Source organism: Anopheles nili, chromosome 3 (assembly GCF_943737925.1).
Source record: "Anopheles nili chromosome 3, idAnoNiliSN_F5_01, whole genome shotgun sequence".
NCBI classification, from domain to species: domain Eukaryota; kingdom Metazoa; phylum Arthropoda; class Insecta; order Diptera; family Culicidae; genus Anopheles; species Anopheles nili.
The window spans coordinates 20,909,206-20,931,684 of record NC_071292.1 but is presented as its reverse complement, the minus strand read 5'-3'; the positions used below and the strand labels follow the sequence as shown (position 1 = coordinate 20,931,684).

At 49.0% G+C, this 22,479-nt stretch overlaps 4 protein-coding genes across 4 annotated transcripts; 3 read left to right on the top strand and 1 right to left on the bottom strand.

The window, feature by feature from the left end:
• The first annotated feature begins 14,048 nt into the window (after positions 1-14,048).
• Positions 14,049-16,488, top strand: LOC128727729 (bolA-like protein 2). Its single transcript, XM_053821667.1, has 3 exons — positions 14,049-14,114; positions 16,166-16,260; positions 16,331-16,488. Exons 1-3 carry the CDS (start codon positions 14,049-14,051, stop codon positions 16,428-16,430), a joined length of 261 nt encoding a protein of 86 aa, XP_053677642.1. The 3' UTR covers positions 16,431-16,488.
• LOC128727560 (probable dolichyl pyrophosphate Man9GlcNAc2 alpha-1,3-glucosyltransferase) lies at positions 14,358-16,029 on the top strand. The gene is made up of 2 exons (XM_053821487.1): positions 14,358-15,283; positions 15,354-16,029. The coding sequence occupies exons 1-2, from the start codon at positions 14,358-14,360 to the stop codon at positions 15,997-15,999; spliced, it is 1,572 nt and encodes a 523-aa protein (XP_053677462.1). The 3' UTR covers positions 16,000-16,029.
• On the top strand, positions 16,460-18,162 carry LOC128727728 (uncharacterized). The gene has a single exon (XM_053821666.1). It carries the CDS (start codon positions 16,504-16,506, stop codon positions 17,761-17,763), a length of 1,260 nt encoding a protein of 419 aa, XP_053677641.1. The 5' UTR covers positions 16,460-16,503; the 3' UTR covers positions 17,764-18,162.
• A 128-nt stretch (positions 18,163-18,290) lies between these two features.
• LOC128723880 (uncharacterized) lies at positions 18,291-21,733 on the bottom strand. Its single transcript, XM_053817646.1, has 4 exons — positions 21,263-21,733; positions 20,490-21,181; positions 19,612-20,429; positions 18,291-19,537 (listed from the first exon to the last, which is right to left on the bottom strand). The coding sequence occupies exons 1-4, from the start codon at positions 21,731-21,733 to the stop codon at positions 18,861-18,863; spliced, it is 2,658 nt and encodes an 885-aa protein (XP_053673621.1). The 3' UTR covers positions 18,291-18,860.
• Positions 21,734-22,479: the final 746 nt, after the last annotated feature.

Here is a 22,479-nt window from a genome sequence, read left to right as displayed (position 1 = left end):
ACTAATTGGAACGGGCAACCCTTCCACGTTGGGGCTGCACACAACTGCAAACGGAACCTGCGTACGGTGCATGGCGTGGATGTAGGGCGTAGGAGCGAACCCACAAATCTGTAGCGGCTTTTTGCACACAGCTCGTGAAGCTGGAGAGTGTTGTTCTTCCATATTTTTTTGTGTGTGTTAGTCAGCAATACCGAAGCTGCTATGGGCAGGGGCGCACAAATGGGAAAGTTTGACGAAAAATGTAATTACTATTTAATACCTTTTCCAACCTCGAATGGTCTTGCACTTGTGGGTGTAGAGTTGCGGCATCGCTTAGAGGCTTCCATGAATGGGTACACTCGGTACCGCTTCCGTTCGGCGTCCTTCACGGGCAGTTGAGAGTGAGAAAGGGACCTTTCTCTCACGCCCACGCCCAGGAAAACGTAAGCCCACCCAGTGATGAAACGCAATTTGACAAATTAGCCCGCGAATCGTGAAGTTGTCGCACGTTTGTACCAGATAAAAAATGGCCCTTCCGCATGGTAACCGATTTGGCCAGACAGAGACCGAAAAAAAGATGGGCCAGGCAAAGCCAAATACACCAAAAAAAAAAATAGCTCCCACCTTGTTAGGGAGGTTAGCGCTTCGGTAAACCCTTAACCGCTAAACGGGTCGCGCTTCGTTCGGTTCGTTTGATATACGCAACAAAACCGGCCCTTCGGATGATGAAAACGGATGGCAGCGTTGTTTTTATTTTTTCTGCCTTTTGGTTTGGTTTCGTTTTGTTTAACCCAGCATAATTAGTTTACCGAACAAATTGCACCTTTTCCACCGTGCGTGTCCTGGCTGTACGTGGAATGTGAGCGGGATGTTTGTTCCAAGTAGGAGTTGCTTTTTTTTCGGCGCTTTTTCACGTCTTCGCTCTCTCTCTCTCTCTCTCTCTCTCTCGCACAGGCAGATATTTCGTTAAATGGGCGCTAATAAGGGCGCCGAAATGCGTGTCGGCAACACCGGCGGGTGGTTTTTTTTATGCGATTTTACTTTCGCCTCAAAATGGTCTGCGTCAAACGGCACGACCGACCGTAGCTTTGATGTTTTTACAGGCGCCAGGAATGTCAATTATATGGTCACGGTCGCGCGAGTAACCCCGCGGAAGACGCAGATGTGTGGGGGATGGATTCCAGGATTTACGCGAATCCAATTTGGATACTTCACCCCCACGTATGTCGTGCATACAGGAAAATGAAAACCAAAATTACTTAAAGTATTTTTTTTAATGGGAAGCCATTAAAATTAGATTATCGAAACAAGTGGTAAAAAAAGCAATATAACATTAATTTTGTCCTGGCAATGAAACAAATTTTGTCAGACTTTACCGATAAACATTTAAATCGAGTATGAAATTATTTTGTGAAATAGTTGAGAAAAAAAACATATGCTCTTTTGGGACCCCAAATTTAGCTTTCTAACCCTGTGCAACCGTGCAGGGTACACAAATTAAAGGACCCTGGCAAACACGAACGTAAGCCGCTTGGCTGGTATAAAATTCCGTCGAATGTAACCGAGCGAAACGATATCGAATAAATCATAAAACTTGCTCCTGTGATCACGCGACCGACGCGCCCAAAAGCTCGCTTGCGTATACGCGTTCTCCACAAATTCCCCCAGGCAGGAAGATCCGGAATCGCTATCTCTCCGATAACGTATGCAACGCTTACGGGGAGGTTACATCACCCGGCAAAAGAGACAGCTAGAAAGGGAGAGAGAGAAAGATAGTGAGAATTCCGGAAGGGGCGCAAACATGACTCCAGAAGTCCGGTGACTTGCGGAGTTATAAATAATGCAATGTCCCACCAGCTGGCCTGGTGGGATAACTACCTTTAACCGGCTGTAAATTGTTGTCAACTTTCTCTGTTATTTTTTTTTTTAGTCCGACGCAGGATTCAACCTATCTATCCCTCAAATACCACGAACAGCCCGCGTGGATGGACGACAACGGTTGAGTTAGGAAAGCTTAAAAAAACCGCTCGACGTGGAAACATGGAAAAAAGGACGTATTTGAAACTATTCGGGAAACTTTCCGAGCTGCCCGCCCCCGGGAGGATCGTTAAAAATTTATCGCATCGTCGAACATCGGGCTGTGAATATGGAGTTAGCGAGAAGTACAGGAGAGAGCGCACAGAAATAAAAAAAAAACTGCACCATCGATGGCATAAACACTGCGGGATGCTCCACTCTGTCTGCTGGGGTATGATAATGACGATACTGTGCCCTAACGAAGAGTCAGCAAAGTTTTCCCCATGCATGGGGTATTTTTTGTGCAGGTTTTTTCATTCCTCTTCGATTCACGAGCACCACATTAATTCGTAGCATGTAAACTTTTCCCGGTAAGGGTGATACTTTGTTACGAAGCGAAGTGGCATCGGGCACAAATAATGAATATCCAATTTCGCAATTCGAATTTGATGGAGGACACTCGTGGATGAAGCAAATGTGTTTGCACGGATGTTGTTTGCATAATTCGAGTAATTTTTTTGATTGGATTATATTTGTTTATGAGCGCCTTTATCGAGAATTTGAAAAACAGCTTGTTTAAGGATAATTCACGGATGATAAAACTAATCCGAATAAAGTATCAATGGATGTTTTAAACAGCTTTTTCGTTGTTTCTCTTCATACATCCATGGAAAACACTCTCATCAAGTGGTTTGTATAATTTGTTTTCAATTGACTACCGTTGCTCAACCATCATAGACTATAATTCTTATAATGCTTATAACGAAGCACTCCTCCGAGATTAGCAATTGAATTCACGAGTTCCTACTTTGCTCACAACAGAGCTCATTGTATAACAAAAATTATATCGAATGGTTATGCATCGTTCATCATCACCAGATGAATGAGAAAATTCTGAAAATTCTTAAAAACATTGTGATTTGACATTCAAATTTTTCCAGTGTTTCTTTTATGATTAAAAGTAAATTATTAAATTATAGTAAATGTTCAACAAAACTAGAATTTATAATTAAGCTTTTCCACAGTTCGCTGGTTTCAACCGATCGATCGGGAAATTTATGAGCAGTGCACTCAAATTCCCATTTGCTCCCGACAAACCCCGGCAAATGCGCTCGTTAATTCTCACACATTCAGTCAACAAACACATTCGCAAATGGAGGATTTCGTGTTGGCCTTTCACGGAACCGGCGGTTCCTTGCGCCTTTATGAGTGCCTCTGCAATCATGCACGCTAATTACTCATTATTAGACGAAATAATTGACGATAATCAACGAATTAACAACGGTTGCCGCTCACGCTGATGAGTGTGTACGCGAACTCGTCCGTCTCGGTGCGGAAGCCGTAATTAAATGGCGCTTTCCAAGGCGATTAATGACACTGGCCGCGGAAATGCGGAATTGATTGACGCGCCCTGTGAGTGGGAAGAAAGATTTGTGTACAGCTTGTTATCGCGTTGCGTAGATTATGAGCAGATTTCCTGCTGAAAGGACACTTGGCTTTTTGAGCTCCACTTAAAGGAACGTAATTTACGTAACTTTTTGGGCTAAGCGATCGCATAAATCGGCTAAGTGAGAATCTAACCAGCGGTTAAAATTTTAATCACCTGAATCGCCTCCAAGCATGCCTCCGAAAGGATGACTCGTTGCCATAAGCAACCACCAAAGTCTAGTTTAGCCATCCACCGGGAAGCTTAACCACTACTGACCGATCAAGGATGGCGTTGAAATACAGATCGCTCGAACCGGACCTGTAGTGGTCGCGAACACCCGCTGGAAAAAGCTGGTGGGAAAATCGTACCCCATAGCTTACCGCGATGTAGGAAATGTTTATGCCCGGGGAGTAATCAGGACAGCGGACTCGCAATCGGCTTACAGCTGATGGTTGCACCGATGCACAACGCGGTGGCGGTGCAAATGTGATTAAAATCATCGAGCACCATTGAGAAAGTGCAAAACCATTGGCAACCGAGTTTCGTGGCGTACCCCGGAGGCTCCAATCGAGCTATGGTTTCAATTGTTTCGCACGCTAATTGGAACTAAATTCACGCCAACCGGCAGAGAGGGACAATGAAGGTTTATTTTTGAAAAACACTCGCAGCTCGTACAATTCGTGGCCAATAATTTGCGTGCCTCGAGATTGCATCGGTTCCGTGTATGCAAACGTGCATGGTACATTAAAATGGTGCACAAATTGCATCATGTTGAGAATATTCCATAAGTAGATTTAAGTATCGATCGCTGTAGAAACTCTCACTTTAATTATCGCACATTAGGGTATCTGTCACAAGCAATAGTTTCAAATTTACTGATACTTTCTTAAACTTATACTTTATTTCCAATTGATTACTACTCGAAACAAATGTATTAATTGTATGACAAATTATTCCTTTAGTATGGTTTCAATATTTTATTTTACATCTTGTAGTTCTTTATACAAGACACACATGGTACTAATATCACCCCATTGGCCATGTTTTGTACTGTATGTAATTAGAAGAAATCAATATCCTTGCATAAAACTCGGAGATCTAGTAAGATCACAGCTAATATCTCTAAGTAATTGCAAGCATATTGTACATGAGATTCGAATGTTGTTCTTCAATAAACGAACTCTTTTTTGAGATTTATAAAAAAAACTAAACGCTTAAAACCAATTTAATTTGCATTATCTGGTTAAAAAACAGGCGTCACTGATTGAAAAGTGGATTTTAAAATCCGAATCTCGATCAAACACAACGTACGATTAATGCACCCACAATTTCCGTTGCCAAACTTTGCAAATTCCCCCACAAGAGCCCACCCAACTCAAACGCACGTGCTCGGCGTACGTGTGCTTGTAATCGAACGAATATTAATGACCTCCAACCTGGTCTCGGCCCTTTCGAGCTATAATCGCCATACTTCGTCCTCTTGAACGGGAGGGCTCACAACGCGCCGCTGTCCATTTCGGGACGTCCACCTATCGTAAACGATGCGGACACGAGGCGGATCTATTAAGCTCATCGAACGGTGGCATGAAAAAACGAACCCCCATACCCAGCCCCATAAAACATATGCTATCTGGTCGGGGCCGAGCCGGTTGCATCGCGCCAGAAAAACGGCCGGGAAAGCTGGCGGCTTGCACCGGATCCTTTTTGTCCCGAGCCCAATGTTTGCCCAAGCGGTGCGCGTACTCGGATGTGCAGCAGGAAACCTATCTTTCGTCGGGCATAAATTTTGGGGCGAGCGAAGAAAAACCGTCCGCCATTTCGCGCCCTGGGCTCCAAATTCAGCTGGGTCGTCGATTCCAATCGGGAATGTCTGGGAAAACGGCGGGACCGGGGGCGAGCAGCTCGGTACTTTGGTTAATGCTAGTTGATGGTTACTGCACGCGCCCCACGCCTTTTATCACGCTTCCCCGATCGGGGCCGATTCCTTCCATTAGCAGGGTGCAAGGGTCTTCTTGGGAAGAAAAGCAACGGCATCGCGATGGCGCGGTATGGCCACAATTTATGCACAGTTTTTCATCGTTATCGGGCGTGCTTGTGGGGTTGATACTTCGCCCAACCGGCAGTCGACGTCGGTGGCCACCGTGGGGCAGGAACGAAAAGACCGCTGGGCAATGTGCGACATGTGGAGTGCATTACTGAGCGCTTTGGAAATGGTTCCTCGTTCGGTCAGTGGCGATGGAAGAGATTGAGAGTGCACCGAAAAGGATCCATGGAAGATTCCATGGAAAGAAGCTCTTAAATTTCGAGCATTATTTGCATTGAGGGCAGGCGATCCATTGAGGGCAGGCGATTATACTGTGGTTAGCGAAATCTCGTTTCCAATCGGACCTAACTTGAAGCTGATTTATTGAGACTGATCGAGCAATTAAAATAATTACACCAAATGAAATATTCGAATGAAATCGAATCGTAATATGAAGGGAAAAGTTCGCAATCTACGGGTGATGCATATTATACTTAATTTTTTTTTAAATAATCTGTCTACTTCCGCAATTATTCTTTATCTACACGTTACAGTACGTAAGAATAGCGCTCCCTATTGGTGAAGAAAACCCCCACCATAATCCGGAAAAATCACCCACCCCATGTCTGGCAAGTATGGTCAACAAATGACTCCGCGAAAACCCTCCCGAACGTTGTTCCATTCAATTTATCCAACTGCTGCCAGCTGCTATTCCCGTTGCTATACGAACTGCAACCTAACCCAAGAGACGATTCGGTTCCGTGGTCACACCGTAGCGCCCTCAAGCCGAACGTTATCGTGAGGCGCGCATCTAATGCCACCGTTGAAATGCACTTCCGGCCAAACGAAACGTCCGAGATGGCTAACCGTGGTTGGAAGCTCTCTCCTGGCCCGTGTTTGCGGCCGGTCAGGCATAATTCATCCCGCTCTCGGTTCCCGGCACAGACACACACAGCAAACGGAGTCGTACATCCGGTTTCGGGAGGCCGGTATCGCCGGAAACGCGAACGGAATGAAATCACTTCCCCGGCGTACGGTTGCCGGACCGTGTTGGTTGGGAACAACGCAACCAGATGGTCCAGCTGGCCAACCCGACGGGAGTCGCACAAGAAAACCGAACAAGTCGAGGGAACCAGCGGGAAAATGAGCTCTATTTTTCCTCAGAAACGAGCGTGCGTTTGGTGGGACGTGGGCTTAGCCGCGGCGATAGTCAATGTGTGCCAATTAGCCGGCTGGTCCGCAAACAGGCATCCTGGCCAATGCCAAACCGGCTTACGGGATGTGAAAAGTTCGCATTCCGAGCGCACCCGGAGCCACCACCAAAAGTTGACCCTTTTCGAGCGCTGGAAATGTCCTGCAAGCCCCGTTGGTTATCAGGGTTTGGCGCAGTAAATGTGGCTTTCCTGGATTTTCGGACGTCAACGATAGACGGCTGGGTTGATTCGGCAAGACGGAGTTACTCGTCCTGTTACCCAGCCTGTCTGACGAATGAAGCTTTCCTTTGTTCCTCGTGGTCGTTGTTTCTACAAATGGATCTAAATGGTATAACACCGGGCATGAGAACGAGCTTTTAAGAAACCTCTTTTAAAGATGAATGCATGCTTCTCTGCTGTTGGGCGAGAACAGCGTATGTTATTGGTCTTCATTTAAAGATTATGTTGAAGCCGAGTCATCAACCAATGACTATAGTCTACAATTTGCGTTAAGATTCAGGCAGAAAACGATTAAACAGTTGCAGATCCACACCGCAAACAACTTGATTGCTCGTCTTGGAACCCTGAGGTGGCTTTTACAAACATCCGCATTTCAATTCACCGACTCCAACGCCCCATCTTTATACTCACCCGAGAGACGCACCACTCGATTGTCCTCTAATCTTTCAATTAGTTTTCCTAACACCAACCTTTACCCTTTTACGGGGGCCACCGAGTGGTGTCTTACCGGTTACAAGGGACCGCCTCAGTCGTTCTCCCGACGCGTCCGCTCAGGGTGCAACTATTTAATTGAACTGCAAATAGCATCCCACCGAACGGATCCTCGTCGCACCGTTTTAATTGCATCCCCGGGGTGGGTCTCGGAGTGTACCGGTAATTCCCGCTCGGTTCCGTAAATCCCTGCCATCGAAAAGCTTCCACCTGGTTGGGTGGCAATCTTACGCTACGCTTAACCCAAGGAAACAGCATCCTTTGCCGCAGGGTAAACTTCTCACAAGACGATTACAAAAGCACCCGGTGGGGTAGTACGATTAATTCTTCTTCTTCTTCTTGGTCTGCCAACAGTTGAGGACAATTTTCTACTGTAGTTATTGTGGCTCCTTGGCAGATGTACGATCTGTGGCAGTCCAGTCCTGTAGGAACGATAGTAGAAGCTGTAACGCGTCCCTGGTAGTGCGTAGAAAAAGTCATTGATCGTTTGTCAACACACCTACTCTATAAAAAGAGCTCCTGCGGGTGTTTGAAATTTAAATATGATGATCTCTAGGTGATCTCTAGGTGATCTGATGATCAGTGGTGAACTCAAGCTCGTAACGTTCCATCGTTAGGTCCTGTCGCGCTTAGTTCCTTTTCGATGCAATGATACAAAGGGTGACTTTCAAGACCTCTTATAGAAAGCCAGAACAGAGAGAGAGAGTTAAGAGAGCCTGTTTAGCCTTCTAGAAGCATTGGATCCTGACTCTTACCGAAGGTGTATTGCTACCCAACCATTTCACATAACCAAGTCACTCGGTTTTAATCCGAACCTGGTTCGCTTCCTCCCTGACCGTGGTTTACTTCTTTACCCACCAAACCAGCTCGACCCTTTATTTTCTTTATTGATTTCATTTGTACATCATCATCCGCTTGACAAATGGAGCCCTTAATGGGAAAGTTGGGTAATCCTTGTAAAACATCGGCGACGTCCTGCCGTCGTGTGGTGCTTCCTCTACGGTTTTGCGTTCAAAGATCGAACCCCTCCGGGTCTCAATCGAGCCGTGTGTTTCGAGGACCGGAACCGGAACACACAAAACACCGCTGCCACCACCACCACCGTCTTCCTGGTGCTTGTGATGCTGCTAATGCGTAAATAATCGCACCACGCGCCTTGAGTGTGCAAAGGACATCGCACGGCTGCATGGCTGGTGCACCGCGTTCGGTTTCGAGAATGCGGTCAGTGTGTCCTTTATTGGTGCGATTGTTTGCGAACCATCCAATAATCCCACCGAAGACGGTCCGTCCGGCATGCAGCGTTTGGCCAGGACGTGCAAAGTGGCTCGGTTGTTTGGGTTTTGGGGGTTGGGTTTCGAGTAACGGGCTCCGGGAGGTGAAGATGGCCGGGTCACTTTGCTTGCGTAGAACCGATCGAACCGCTGTGGCAGTGGCTTTGTTTGAGCGTCGTGGTGAAACGCATAATTCCCAACACAATCAATCGATAATCGGTGCCGATGATAGGGCCACGAATGGGGGTTGATTGGGAAGCTTTGCGGGGGTGAGACTGCTCGTGCTTCGCAGGAAGGAGGAATCGAAATTAACGGGTGACAATGGAGGCTTACTGGGGAGAATGGAAATATTTGCCAACTTTATCGCATTATTTCGAGACAAATATTTGACGCCTGGCACGGTTCATAATTCTTTCGATCGACCGCTTGTTTAACGTGTTTTAAAGTACGTGTCGTGTTGAAAGTTATTCATTTCACTTCAGCTCTTCAAGCTACCTCAATTAAACTTTCGAACAGAAATCTTTGAGGAGAAGTCCACTAAGTTTTTCTGGGCGAATTTTCCTGCCTTGCCAATGTCTTATTTCCCTGCTATATCAGATTCTTTTGTACCATCTAAAAACTCTACGTTTAAGTTGAAAGAAAAATAAAGTATTATGATTGGAAAGCTTTTTATGATGCTCATTACACAACGTCAATATAGATAAATTATATTCCTCAACGTAAAACAAACCTACCAAATAACATAAAACACCCTCCGCTTGCGTGTATCCTGAGGACGCTGTTACACGAGCGAACCACGTACTAAAACTAATCGAAATATTATCGCCGATCGATGATTTATGATTATACCCATTAAATGGCGTCTTACAAAATCGCTATCGCTCCTCCACCACAAATTTACATCGCATAATCGATCGGGAGCCTCCGGCATAAAGCTTTAATTCCACGAAACGAATACCCCACCCCGGTTCGGGTAAGATGACCTCCGACAAATGATTTACGATCTAATCATTACTTCATTTGATTGATAAATGAAGCCATTCATTACGAAGCAACCCCAGCGCTCCGTCCGCTGTGAGAGCTTTCTGGCGTTTGAACAAAAAGCAACATAAAAGAAACAAAAAAGCAAACAGGAAAAATGGCTTCCTCATAACTTACGGCCACGTAAGCGCCGAGGGTTTTACGTTTCAGCCACACGTCACCGACCAAGGCTTCTCGATCTCGAGCGGCGGAGTTTTTCCTCATCTTCGCGCATCAATCATTTTAAAATTGACTTTTCGATCCGTGGCTCCCGCACAATTTTCCCCACGCACGTCTCGCTTTCTCTCTTTCTTGCAAAACAAAAAACACCCGCCAAAAGCTCGTAATTAATGTGTTTGACATTCAAGCGGGTCTCTCCACCTCTCCTTGAGTGCGCCGGAAAAGCGTACCCACAAAAATGCGCACAATGTTCGTACCACTCGATAAGCACCGACGACAGTTACTTGCGGTGTCGGTACATAGCTCTGCCTTGTCGGAGCTCCATGACAACCAACGCTCTTGGGTGGAAAAAGGCGTAGAATCAACATTTTCTTCGCTCGTTTCACGCCCGGGCTCGATGTTTCTTTTTTCACGTCTCACGAACGTGTACGCTTCCATTATAACTTTCGCGAACTCGACGTGGATGGGTGAGTGCGTTGAAATTCCTAAAAGCCTTCAATGCCTCGCGACGAAAATACACCACGAACGTCGGCTGTCGGTTGGTAAACGGCCTTCTTCAAAAAAAAAAACGCGCCCTAATTGCGTGCGCGATGAGTAACGAAACCGACTGCAGAGGAACGGCGTCACGGATGGTGGCCCTTCAGCGCAAACCGGGAAAATGTGTCTTATCATAACGTCGAATCAATAGCACGACACATCGCACCGTTCGGGTTCGTCACGTTTCCTGTTCCGCCTGGTGATGTACCATCCAAAAAAAAATCAATGCACCGATCGGAACCACTTCTGTGGTAGCATCAGTCGGCCGTGGTTTGTTTGGAGTCGGCATCGATAGCACTCGAGAACCACCAGGCGCCTCCATTAATTGCAACACATTAATCATACCGAACAGCTGGTTGGCTGGGAAAATTGCCATCTGCTGCCATGGTAACCGCAGCCACCATCACGAGGAGCACACCAGGAGGAGTTGACCAAAATCATTAAAATATGCCACAGCATGCTTGCGAGATGGTACTCCTTCTTCACCACATGCTTCAATGTGGTAGCCAGCAAGGACGCCGGTTTCATTCCGAGTGCTCTTACGCAAAAGGTTCCAATTATTTCGATTCCCTTCCACGCGACCGATGAAGGTTTAATAATGTTAAAGATACATTTTCGCGTCGGCTGGCGAATCTCAACACATTTCGAAGTCACCCTTTGCTGGTTTGATCACCCGTTCGACCCTATCTAAACGAAGCACAACGAAAGGGTCAACGCCACTTTGGGGTAGTTATAATTACGGCAACCGACAAGGACGCGCCTTCCGGTGACGATAACAAATTAATAGGATTACAAACACCATCCATGGCTGTCGAATGAAATGATTTTAAAACGGTGCGATCAAAAAAGGCACCAACCAACCCTTCGCTCAAAAAGCGCAGAAGTATCAGCAATATCTTGCGCCCTTTTTTTTTTGTTGCTCCTTTATGGCCTTTGTTTTTTGTTTATTTTTGGGTTCCGTTTCCAAGTGTGGTATACAACACCCTTTCACCACGCTTGGGACGAGTTCGTCGGGAGCCTTTTTCCTCGACAAAGGACAGCGCTTGCCGTTCGGATTTGTTTTGTTTCACACGCAGGGCTCTGCAACACACTCTCCCGCGATTCAGCAAAGGGTGAGCGTGCAAAAAAAAATCGCTCGAAAACCACCCGCTCTTGTGCGTCACCCTCCGGGGGCTCATACTGGTTGAATTTTTACAATCATCCTCCCAGCGGCGATAAGCACACACCACGGGGAACCCACATCCAGGAGCCACCGAAAGCGGCACCGATAGGATGGTTACATCCGGAAAAATACGACCGTTGGCTTACGGTGTTATTAGAATCGCGCGATACGGTTGCTGCCGGGCCAGTTGCCAGCTGGCAGTGCGGGAAATGATTTGTTTTTACTTCGCCACCCTGCGGCCGGTGGCGGGAGCGAGGTTCGGAAAATGAACCCCAATTCCCGGGGATGAAGCAACCGATGGGTTGGCTTTTTGTTTCTTTATTTTATTTTTTTTTTGCCAGCTTCAAACAGACAAAGCCGTGGGAGTGTGGGAAAATATTTGCATGGCTCGTGTTTTTTTTTTTTTTGCTTCGTATTGCGCCCCTCCGTCTACGAGTGTTGTGTTAGCCATTTAGCGATCTATTTACATGGACGGAGCAAACAAAAAACCTTTTTGGAAGGCCTACAAACGAGCGAATTCCAATCCGTCGATCGGATGCGAAAGGAAGGGCTACGACGCACAAATGTATGCCGATTGGTTTTTCTGCTCTCGAAACGGTCATAAATAAATTGAAGAGCTTCACATTGTGCGCGCAGCATGAATCGAACGCAATATGCCAGCGAAAAGGACATTTATTGATGTGGGCATTCCCGCGTGTGAAGGACCTTTTTTAATATGTGATTTTTGAGTACTTTTTTTCCTACATTTTGATGATTTGATTCTAAAAACCTCAGGTATGTTACACCACACTGGTATCGTTCATTAGAACCAAGCAATATTAAATGAAATTTTAAAAACACAAATGTATAAATTTTACAAAAAAGATGTTTTACTTATTTGCACATAATTTCTATTTTACGATTGGTAAAATTATAAAGTAACTTATTGCATGAGTTTTTCTCACAATGCCATCCGGCAAACAGCAAAATGGAACCCTATCCCCGTCTAAACGATTTCGATTGGCTTAAGCGGACGTTCGGTGCGGGTCCCCAGGCACGCTGTAACATCGTTCATCAGCTCCACTTGTCGCACCATTTCCCTCTTGTCTTTGATTGCTCTATCCTCGTGCTCTTTTGCCTTGAAATCAGTCCAACAGGAAGGCGATGGCGCAAGGATTAGTTTCCTGAATCCGGTTCCGGACGTGAATAATGCAAACCGTTTAGGTGGGCCGTGCGCTTTCTCCGCAGGCTTTTTGTTTTTGCAAAGGCCTTTCGACTATGCGGTACAGCAACAAAAACAAAAACATGCCCTTCATCGCCACCGCTTGAGCAGCCTTCCCCGCATTGTATTGAATGATTATTGTTTTATCCTTCGCTACCGCCGCTCTTACTGCGATTGTTATTTTATGTCACATGCGGAGCTTAGCTTAAGAGGATTCCCGGTGCGGATTCCTTTCGGCTTGGCTGGAGCCGCTCTCTGATACGCTCGTGGGAGGGTGGCCCTAACAAACTGATGGCTTTTCGTTTTCCATCTCATTTCCCTCAAGGCGCGTAGCCTTAATCCTTTAAATTTCAAGTTCATCTAAAAGCCGACACTGTACGCCCCTTCAAAAGAAGTCGAATGAATTTGATTCCAATTTAGATTTATTCCTCCCACCCGCAGCGGTGCCCGTTGATTTATTGTGCCATTTTAAGACGATTTGCGCTCCAACGTAACTAATAATGGCCGCAATGAGAAGCGACAAAATCCTGGCTGGGATTACTTTGATTGTACGCCTACGCATCGTCGTTGGTTGTATTTTTACGCTATGTTTAAGTATAAATTTTTATTCCTTTTACAGTATAAAAATGCCATTACGATGTAATTAAATTTCTGCTTAGTTTGGATTAGTTCGACTGGAATGAAGCTGTATATTCAAAGCAAATGTTTCGTACATCGTAAAGATGATTGAGAAATTAATTAATTGTAGAGACAATTTACTACCACGTAAATAGTTACCGTTCCTGTAAATGAAATATAAAAGAGGCTGAAACAGTAAATTTGTCCCTACTTTACTCTTAATCATAGATAATCGATATGATGATAATGAACCCCATAACGGATTCCGTGTCCTTGCTGCATCCTGAAACGTTTTCGTTTTCTTTGTAACAAGCTCTTTCCGATTCCATTAGAGGGATTCCCTTCCCTTAACGCGGTGTAGCTTCCAGCACGAATTTCCCACAGCAATGTATAGATTCAAAAACGTGGATTTTAAATTTTCCCGATTTGCGGGAAATTGTTAGCGAGTAGCATGACATTTTGCGCAAACAGTGCTGCCAGCGGCACCATACGCAAAACAACACGCCATAGCGTTGTTTACATCCAGCGCGTCTGCGCATGGTTTTGACAGCTTTGCCCGCGGAGAACGTAAACAGAAAGGTGACAGCACTCATTTTCATTCCGAAGCTTTTCTCAAACGAAAATTACCATCATTTTCCTTTCTTCATTCTCATTCTATCACGCTCGTTCGCACCCATTCACGCCATCATGTCCGGATACACAGAGGAATACATCCGGCAGAAGCTAACCGAACGGCTGGAAGCGACCCATGTGGTAAGTTGTGCGGTGGCGGTGGTGCTTGGAAAACTTTCTCCCGTGTGGGAATTCCCTCCACCTGCAGGGTGGTGAATGGTGGTGGTCGGCATCGGGGTCACACGGTAATCAGCTGTCAAAAACAAACCTGTAACCTGAAACGCTGGCTTGCCCGCCGCGATCTAGTGAACGCGTGGAACTATTGAGCTGTCGGTGGTGTGATTTCCTTGAAGGAGCTCCAAATCTGGAGCAGTGGTTGAAACGATGATCGTAACCGATAGACGGACACTGTGGACGGTGGTGGTAGCACTCGTAGCAGCCGGGTTCTTCCTGCGATCGGCCATATCTCTGCATTCTTATTCCGGCCAGAACCGGCCGCCAATGTACGGGGACTTCGAAGCCCAGAGGCACTGGCAAGAGGTGACGGTGAACCTGCCGGTGGCCGACTGGTACCGGAACACTTCCGACAACGACCTACAGTACTGGGGGCTGGACTATCCACCGCTTACCGCGTACCACAGCTACCTCGTGGGTTCCTGGGCGCGACTCTTTCACAATGAATCCTTCGTTGCACTACACGCCTCCCGTGGCATTAGCACGCAGGACCACAAACAGTTCATGCGAAACACAGTTTTCCTAGTCGATGCGTTGCTGTACGTTCCAGCGATCCTCTACGCCACGCACACCGTTCGGAAGCGATTGGCAACCGTGAATGGCCCGCAAATCGATTGGCTTGTCCCTGCGATGGCCGTCCTCTTTCCGGGACAAATCCTCATCGACAACGGCCACTTCCAGTATAACAACGTTTCGCTCGCCCTATGCGCCCTAGCCGTGGGTGCCATTCTGAACAAACGGACTCTTTCGGGTGCCGTTCTGTTCTGCTTGGCGCTTAACTACAAGCAGATGGAGCTCTACCACGCGTTGCCATTCTTCTTCTATCTGCTGGGTAATTGTTTCGAAGAACCACACGTACCCGGTGGTGGATTGCGATGGTTGTTGAGTGGTACACGCAATCTGGTCCGACTCGGTACGATCGTCCTGGTAACATTCGCCATCCTCTGGTTGCCGTGGCTAGGCTCACTCGCTTCTGTCGGCCAGCTCGTGCATCGTATCTTCCCCGTGGCACGTGGGGTGTTCGAGGACAAGGTATCCAACGTGTGGTGTGTGGTGAACGTGGTCGTCAAGCTACGGTAAGACACAGGTTTCAGAAGGCATTGCTCCGTTTTCGAAAGCACTGAAACTAATTTCATGCACTTTCAGGAACTTCCCCAACACGACGATGGCTGCCGTATGTCTCGTGTGCACCCTACTGGCCGTGCTACCGAGCGGACTGCATCTGCTCGTCCACCGAACCACCTCCCATCGGAGCTTCCTTTACTCACTTGCCGTCACGGCACTCGGATTCTTCCTGTTCAGCTTTCAAGTGCACGAAAAATCCATCCTGCTGGCGGCGCTACCGGTGACGCTGTTGCTCCCACTGGAACCGCTGGCCGCCTGGTGGTTCCTGCAACTCGCCACCTTCAGTATGCTTCCGTTGCTGCACAAGGACGGCCTGACGCTCGGTTACATCGGGTCAACTCTCATCATACTAACGCTACCACGGATAGCTCGGGCTTTCGCACCATCACGAAAGCTTAAACCATCGTCCTTCTACGACGTGCTTGATTTACGGGCGTTTGTACCCCCGGGAGTCAGCGGCCACTGGATGGGAGCCGCTCTCGTGGGTCTCTTTTATCTATCCCTGCTCGGTCAGGTGGTTCTGATGGGCGCGTTTCTCTATCTTCCGTCCCCGGTGCATCTGCCGTTCCTGTACCCACTTGCCATCTCGGCGTACAGCTGCGGCCACTTCGTACTGTTTTACGTGTACTTCAACTACCGACAGTTCTGTGGCACTGGCTGTAGTTAAGCCTCTTAATATAAGTAACAAAAATAAACGCCACACATCCAGGAACTAGCACACTCTGTTATTGATTCGAACAATCTGAGCGGGATGGTTTCGTTTTCATTCGGTTACGGATGATTGTTTTCGACACTTGATTAAGCCAGTTTGTGTGCTTGCATCTCATCCGCAGGAGGTGATCGATGAATCGGACGGTTGTGGTGGCAAATTTCGTGTCGTAGTCGTCTCCTCCCAGTTCCAGGGCAAACCGTTACTCCAGCGGCACAGGTAAGGCGCGTTTGGCACCATTCTCGCCTGTCCAGGCGTCCTAATCGTACGCTTCTTCCCCAACTGGTAGACTGGTAAATGCTGCGCTGGAAGAGGAACTGAAGACCATTCACGCCTTCTCGCAAAAAACGTACACCCCGGAGCAGTGGGCCGGTGAAGCTGGAAAATAGAACATCAAAACGACCGTATTGAACCAACCAACCCGTAACAGCCAACCAAGAGCACTCACTGCCGGCCATCGAGATGGCCCTGCCCGTAACGAAGTTTGAAGTATCCGCACCGGGAAAGCTGATCCTGCACGGTGAACATTCCGTCGTGTACGGATGGCCAGCCGTCGCAGGACCCATCGGGTTACGCACCTACCTCACGTATACCGCGCTCGAGCGATCCTCGACGGCCGAAGTCGTCCTACGGTTCGATTCGATCGACAACTACACTGCCCGCTTAACGCTTGACTCATTCGGTACATTCCTGCGCGAAGTCGATTGCAACGAAGCGCTTTCGCCGGAACAGTTCCTGCAGCAAATGCGCACCGGGAATGAGTTCCCGTTCGCTCGGTTCATCCACGAGCCTGTCCTTACGCTGGCGGAACGTGGTTCCAAGCAGTGGATGTCGCTCGGTGCCGCACTTTACCTCCTCAACCGGGTCTTACGCTCGGAGGGTGTCCTGGACGTCGATCGAGCCTGCGTTGGTGAAGGTGGTTTCGAGTTTCGCCTGCGCTCGACGATGAGCATCGGGGCTGGACTGGGCAGTTCCGCTAGCTACGGTGTTTCCCTAGCGGCCGGGGCGTACGTGTTCTCGCGCATTCTCCACCGCCAGTTCGATCCCGCCGGGGACGGTAACGGCCAACAGTTGTTGACGGCGGCATTGCCGAAAATCTCCCAGTGGGCGTTCGATTCGGAGGTGATCATGCACGAGAAACCATCCGGCATCGACAACACGATCGCGGCGTACGGTGAATTGATCCGTTTCCGGCGAGGAGATCCCGATCATCACACCATCGCCTTGCGCCATCCACTACACGTGCTGATCGTGGACACGTGCGTCAGCCGCAGTACGGCACAACTCGTCACGATTACGGCCAACCGGCGCCAACACTTTCCACGCACCATCGGTTCAATCTTGGAGGCGATGGGTGGCATCGTAGAGGAAGCGATCGAGCTGCTCGAGTCCTCTGACCACGATCAGGCGACGGTGCACGAACGTCTCGGTACACTCGTGACCATCAACAACAATCTGTTGCGGTCGCTTGGGACCAGTCATCCTTCCCTCGAGCGGATCTTTGCCCTCGCCGATCGGTACGGATTCGCGAGCAAGCTGACCGGGGCCGGTGGTGGCGGGTGTGCCTTCATACTGCTTCCGGATAGTTACCGCGAACTAGACGCTTTCCGGCAGCTTCAGAACGGACTGGCCGAAGCTGGGTTTGTCTCCATCGAAACCACAATCAGTGGCGGGACGGGTGTCACGCTGACGACCTTCCCGACCTCCAGAACGGAGGGATGATGACGCAATATCGCGAATGATGACGCAAGCCTATTCTACGCTCAATGACGATTCCTAAACAACGACTTAAAGATGCATGCATCGGTTGTGCGGTGTAGGGAGAGAAGGGAGGATTCCAGGTGTAAGAAAATAGGGTAGCTTTTAAAAACGTTGTAACGACAATCTCGGGGCATTATACGGTTTACTTGTTATTTTTCGTTCTTAACATGTTTTCTATGTTGACTTATTCAGGGTCGGTTGGTTCAAATATACATGCACACGTGCGCATTACGCAATTGTTAACGATGGTTGCATTATTTCTCTCCGCGAAACTGGGTTGGATGGAAGGCGTGCAATATTGCACCAGGTTGAGAAATGACGTGGCAAAGTCACGAACAACAACGAAGAGAAAGAAAGAAAAAAAAACGCACCAAAGAATGTTTATGTATAAGATGGTCGCGTCACAGCATGTGATATCATGGCTAATTCTTGGAGCGGAAGGTTCGATCAAATCAAAGTATATGCATGTAATTGAACACACTCACCGCCTTCCGGTGTATAAATCATATCATTATTATTTCCGTTTGCGTAACATGCAAAAATATATATTGAGTGATTAACATAACGCAAGTAATTCCGCATAGCGTCGCATTCCGCATAATGCAAGTAATTCCGTATAGCGCGACGAACAAAATTCAGAATATTATTAATTAATGGTGGGAACAACGGGAGGATGGGGGGTGGAGTAGGAACAGGGAACATTTCCATTTCGATTTACCTTCATTTCCGTACAAAGAAACCTCCACGAGTATAACCCACAAGAAAGAGAACTAATCTATAATATACCATCACGGAGAGCACGCGACACGGCCGGTATCCGATTTGCCTAAGGAAAAACCCAAGGACACCCAACGCGTTAAGGAGTGGGGGTGGGGTTGGAGGGGAGAGCATTTGCTATTAACTTAAGGAGGCCGCCAGTCAGTCGAGAAAAATGACCGAGCCACGTACAAACCTACGTACATCGGGTCGTGCTCGTGTAACATAAACAAAAAAACCGTCCTGCCCGTACCGAAGCATCCGGTTTCCGAGAAAAAAAACGGTACATCCGTTCACAACGCCTAGCGCGGATGTTGATGTGAGCGCGATACGAAGTACTTATCATTGTATCCGGCGATTCTCAGCAGGAGGCGAAGGAACATCTGCCGATCGCGCAACTGATCCGGACAGATCACCACCTGCCCGTTTGATGACTCCATCCGCACGCCCAACTGACGTAGCAGCTCGAGCACCACATTCACGCGATGCTCTCCATCGGAGACACCTCCGACGTTCGGCACCCGGAATATGTCCTCGATCCACTCGACGCCACGCAGGTGCATCCTCAGATACTTCTGGATCCGTTCCGCCATCAATGGCGAGATGACTCCATTGAAGTCCTGAAAGATGACGCCTGCAAACGGGTTCGATCTCGAGTCCGGATCACTAGCAGCGTCAGGAGGAACCATCGTTTCCAGGAAGTGGCTGCCCATCGTGCGATTCACGAGCGATATGTAGTTCATGATGGAGTACAGTCGTTGAGCGGCCGGTGGCAGTGGTGGTCGGTTCGCATTACCCGGCGGTGATGAAGTCACGTCACCCACAACCGGTCCTCCGACGGGGTTGACTGGTTCCGGTTGATCCGATCCAGGCGCTAACGGAGAGCTTCCATTTGGTTGGGTGCCGGGAGCACTACCATTGACGCCGTTACGAGTCCACTCCATCCGCGTGCGACCTGGTCCGCTACCGCCTGATCCACCTATCGCGGAACGCAAGAAGAAAATGATTTGTTAATCTATTCCACAGGGAAAAGAGAAATCGACGGCAAAGTACCTGCATTACGAACGGCTGCAACGGCAGCGGCTACGGCACGGGCCGCGCTATTGTACGAGCTCGCAGTATACTGTAGGTTCAAGTTGAAATTGAACCGGCTTCGGTTGGCACCAGCTCCCGACAACGGAGCGTTCGGAGCACCGGCTCCTGTTTCAGTCCCAGCTCCAGCTCCGGCGGCGTTTACGATTCCAGCTCCAGCTCCGGCCCCTGCCATGTCCGCTTGCGATCGACGATCCTGCTGCTCCTGCTGCTGCTGAGACCCCATCAAACCCCCGGCCAGGTGCTGAGGACCTCGGCCTCTTCCAGCGGCAGCTGCTATAGTTTCGGCACTCAGATGGTGATCTCCGTGGGCAGACGAGAAACGGAACAGTGTCACCTTCTTGGCCGTTTTCTTCGGTTTTGGTGGCGCCGTTGGGGTGTGCGCTTCAAGCACGCGTGAGAACTGCTCCGTGGAGAGATCGTACCGTGGCATCGTGGTCCCCACCGGATCGACCTCCATCGGTTCGGGTGGTACCACGGTTGCCTCACTGGCGGCAGGAACATCCGCGCTAAACCCACCACCGTTTGCCCCGAGTTCACCCTCGATCGGTATAGATTGGTCACGGTGACGCGTGGCACCTTCCAATCCCGGTGTCGGTGGTTCTGCTCGGTCCGACAACTCCGGCACAAGCTGGTCAACGTTGATCCGAGGTCGACGGAACTTCCGTAGGCTTTGTTCCAGCTCGAAACGCACCTCCGTCGCGGTTAACCGTTCATCCGGATTAAGCGTCAGCATTCGCTTGATGAGACTCTTCGTCTCCTGGGACGTGTTGAATCCGCTGCAACGAAACCAAGAATAAGTGAAACCCTTCCGATACGATCGCAAATGCCACACGTACCTCGGAATGGTATAATCCGCATCACGGATCTTGCGGAACAGCGCCGTCGGCGTGGTGTCGTGAAACGGGAACTTCCCGTACACGATCGTGTACAGAATGACACCGAGCGCCCACATATCGGACGGTTTGCCCCGGTACGGCTTGCCACCGAGCACATCCGGCGAGATGTAAGCCGGACTGCCACGCTGATCAAACAAGCACTCCTGCTCATTGATCAGGTGCTTCCCGAGGAAGAAATTCGTCAGCACGATACGCCCGGTCCGGCGGTTCAGCACGATGTTGTTCAGCTTCAGATCCCGGTGGATGATGTTGCGAGCGTGCAATTGCTCGACCACCTTCACCACCTCGTAGAACAGCTCGAGCGCATCCCGTTCGCTGATGCGTGCCGCCGAAATGTGCCGCTGCAGGCTAACAAACGCACCCGACTCCTCGGCGAACTCGTGCGCGTGCACACAATCGAGCACCAGGATCAGGCGACGTCGGATACGACCGGTGTAAATCGACTGTACGGAACCATCGTCCCGTTCGATCTGTCGCTCTTCGAACGCGTAATCGCTGAAGAATCCATGCTGCCGGATCACGCCCTCCATGTCGTCCAGCATCGAGAGCAACGTGAACTCGTTGTGCAGCAGCACCTTGCCCTGTAGCGTGTCCTTGTCCACGACCTCCGTCTCCGGGTCGAAGCTGAGGATCTGTAACGGGTCGATTCAAGAAGAAGGACGAACACGTGTTAGCTCCAGTGGGAAAGATCCTTTCAGCGTAAAGCTACTCACCTTCAGCAAGTAGAACTCGTTGGTGCCCTGCTTCCGGGCCAAATACTGCGTCTGTGGTACACCCGGGCTCGTCCCCAGCTCGTACCCGATGACGAAGTCACCAGCCTTCCGGCAGCGCATCCGTTCAACCAGCGTTCCGTAGCGTGGAATCTCGCAGTCCAGCAGGACGTTGCCTGTCTGCCCTCGGACGATACGCCGTGCGTATTTGCTCACATTGGCCGCCGCATCCTCGCCCTCACGACGCCGACCCCCATCTGGTCCTCCGTCCGAGACTGCGTCTTCCGCGTCCGCCGAGGATGACGATGCTGCCGCTGCCGCTGCTGCGGTTCCCAGCCCGGAAGCTGCCGCCAGGGCGGCGGCCGCCTCGTCAAAGGTAGGCACCTGCTGGTCCGTCCGGAACTTCTTCGGGCGGAAACCGTTGCCGTTGTCCGCCGTTTGCCGCTTGCCAAGCTGTTTGCGTGCCCGGAACATCGTGCGATGGCTATGGGGTATGATGCAAATCGTCACGATGGTGGCGCAATGGCGGTGGTGTGGTGTGGTGGTGGTAATGGTGCTAGTGCGACTAACTACCGCACGGGTGGCTCTCTCTACACGCTTCTCTTCGCACTACGCCACATTCGACGCAATTTCGCACGATCGCCTCCCAGCCCCCGCCCGTCCACCCGCCACGAACAGCTCTCGAACCGACAAACGGCGCACTATAACAGACCACGGACAGCCAGATTGCTTCAGATGCACGGAAGTTTAACGGGAAAAAAGCGTCGTCACGAAATCGGGACCAGGTATTTCGACAGCTGTTGAAAACAAAGTGATTCTCTTGGGAGCTGCTGCTTCTTGTTCTTATTCGTTTGCTGAAGTCAAGTGTCAAGTCGCTCGGCCCCGTTATGACGGCACGTTCCAGTTTTCTTGATTTCTATTGCGAACCTATTGAGACGTAGTGTGTTTCACTAACTCACTATATTTCATTTATCAAACAATCCATACCGTTTTTTTGAGAATTTATGCTTTCATATTCAGCTGTTGGTTCTCTTGCCCGAACTCGAACCGCAGTAACGGTCCGTAACCACCCACAGTTTGACACTAGATACGTCACATTTAAATTGCGGTACTGTCAAATGTAGAGCCGTTGAATATATGTTCCAGTTTATTTCGCAATTGTTTGAAATAAATAACGATAAAGCTTACAAGATTGCATAAACTTGTGATATTGCATAAGA

Bases quoted from the DNA above. Each gene is read 5' to 3' on its own strand.
- LOC128727729 (XM_053821667.1), top strand. From the start codon at position 14,049: ATGTCCGGATACACAGAGGAATACATCCGGCAGAAGCTAACCGAACGG. The intron at 14,115-16,165 runs GTAAGTTGTGCG...TCTCATCCGCAG, and splicing joins GGCTGGAAGCGACCCATGTG to GAGGTGATCGATGAATCGGA. The intron at 16,261-16,330 runs GTAAGGCGCGTT...CCCAACTGGTAG, and splicing joins CCGTTACTCCAGCGGCACAG to ACTGGTAAATGCTGCGCTGG.
- LOC128727560 (XM_053821487.1), top strand. From the start codon at position 14,358: ATGATCGTAACCGATAGACGGACACTGTGGACGGTGGTGGTAGCACTC. The intron at 15,284-15,353 runs GTAAGACACAGG...ATGCACTTTCAG, and splicing joins AACGTGGTCGTCAAGCTACG to GAACTTCCCCAACACGACGA.
- LOC128727728 (XM_053821666.1), top strand. From the start codon at position 16,504: ATGGCCCTGCCCGTAACGAAGTTTGAAGTATCCGCACCGGGAAAGCTG.
- LOC128723880 (XM_053817646.1), bottom strand. From the start codon at position 21,733: ATGTTCCGGGCACGCAAACAGCTTGGCAAGCGGCAAACGGCGGACAAC. The intron at 21,182-21,262 runs GTGAGTAGCTTT...GACCCGTTACAG, and splicing joins ACGAGTTCTACTTGCTGAAG to ATCCTCAGCTTCGACCCGGA. The intron at 19,538-19,611 runs GTACTTTGCCGT...GTTCCGCGATAG, and splicing joins TGCAGCCGTTCGTAATGCAG to GTGGATCAGGCGGTAGCGGA.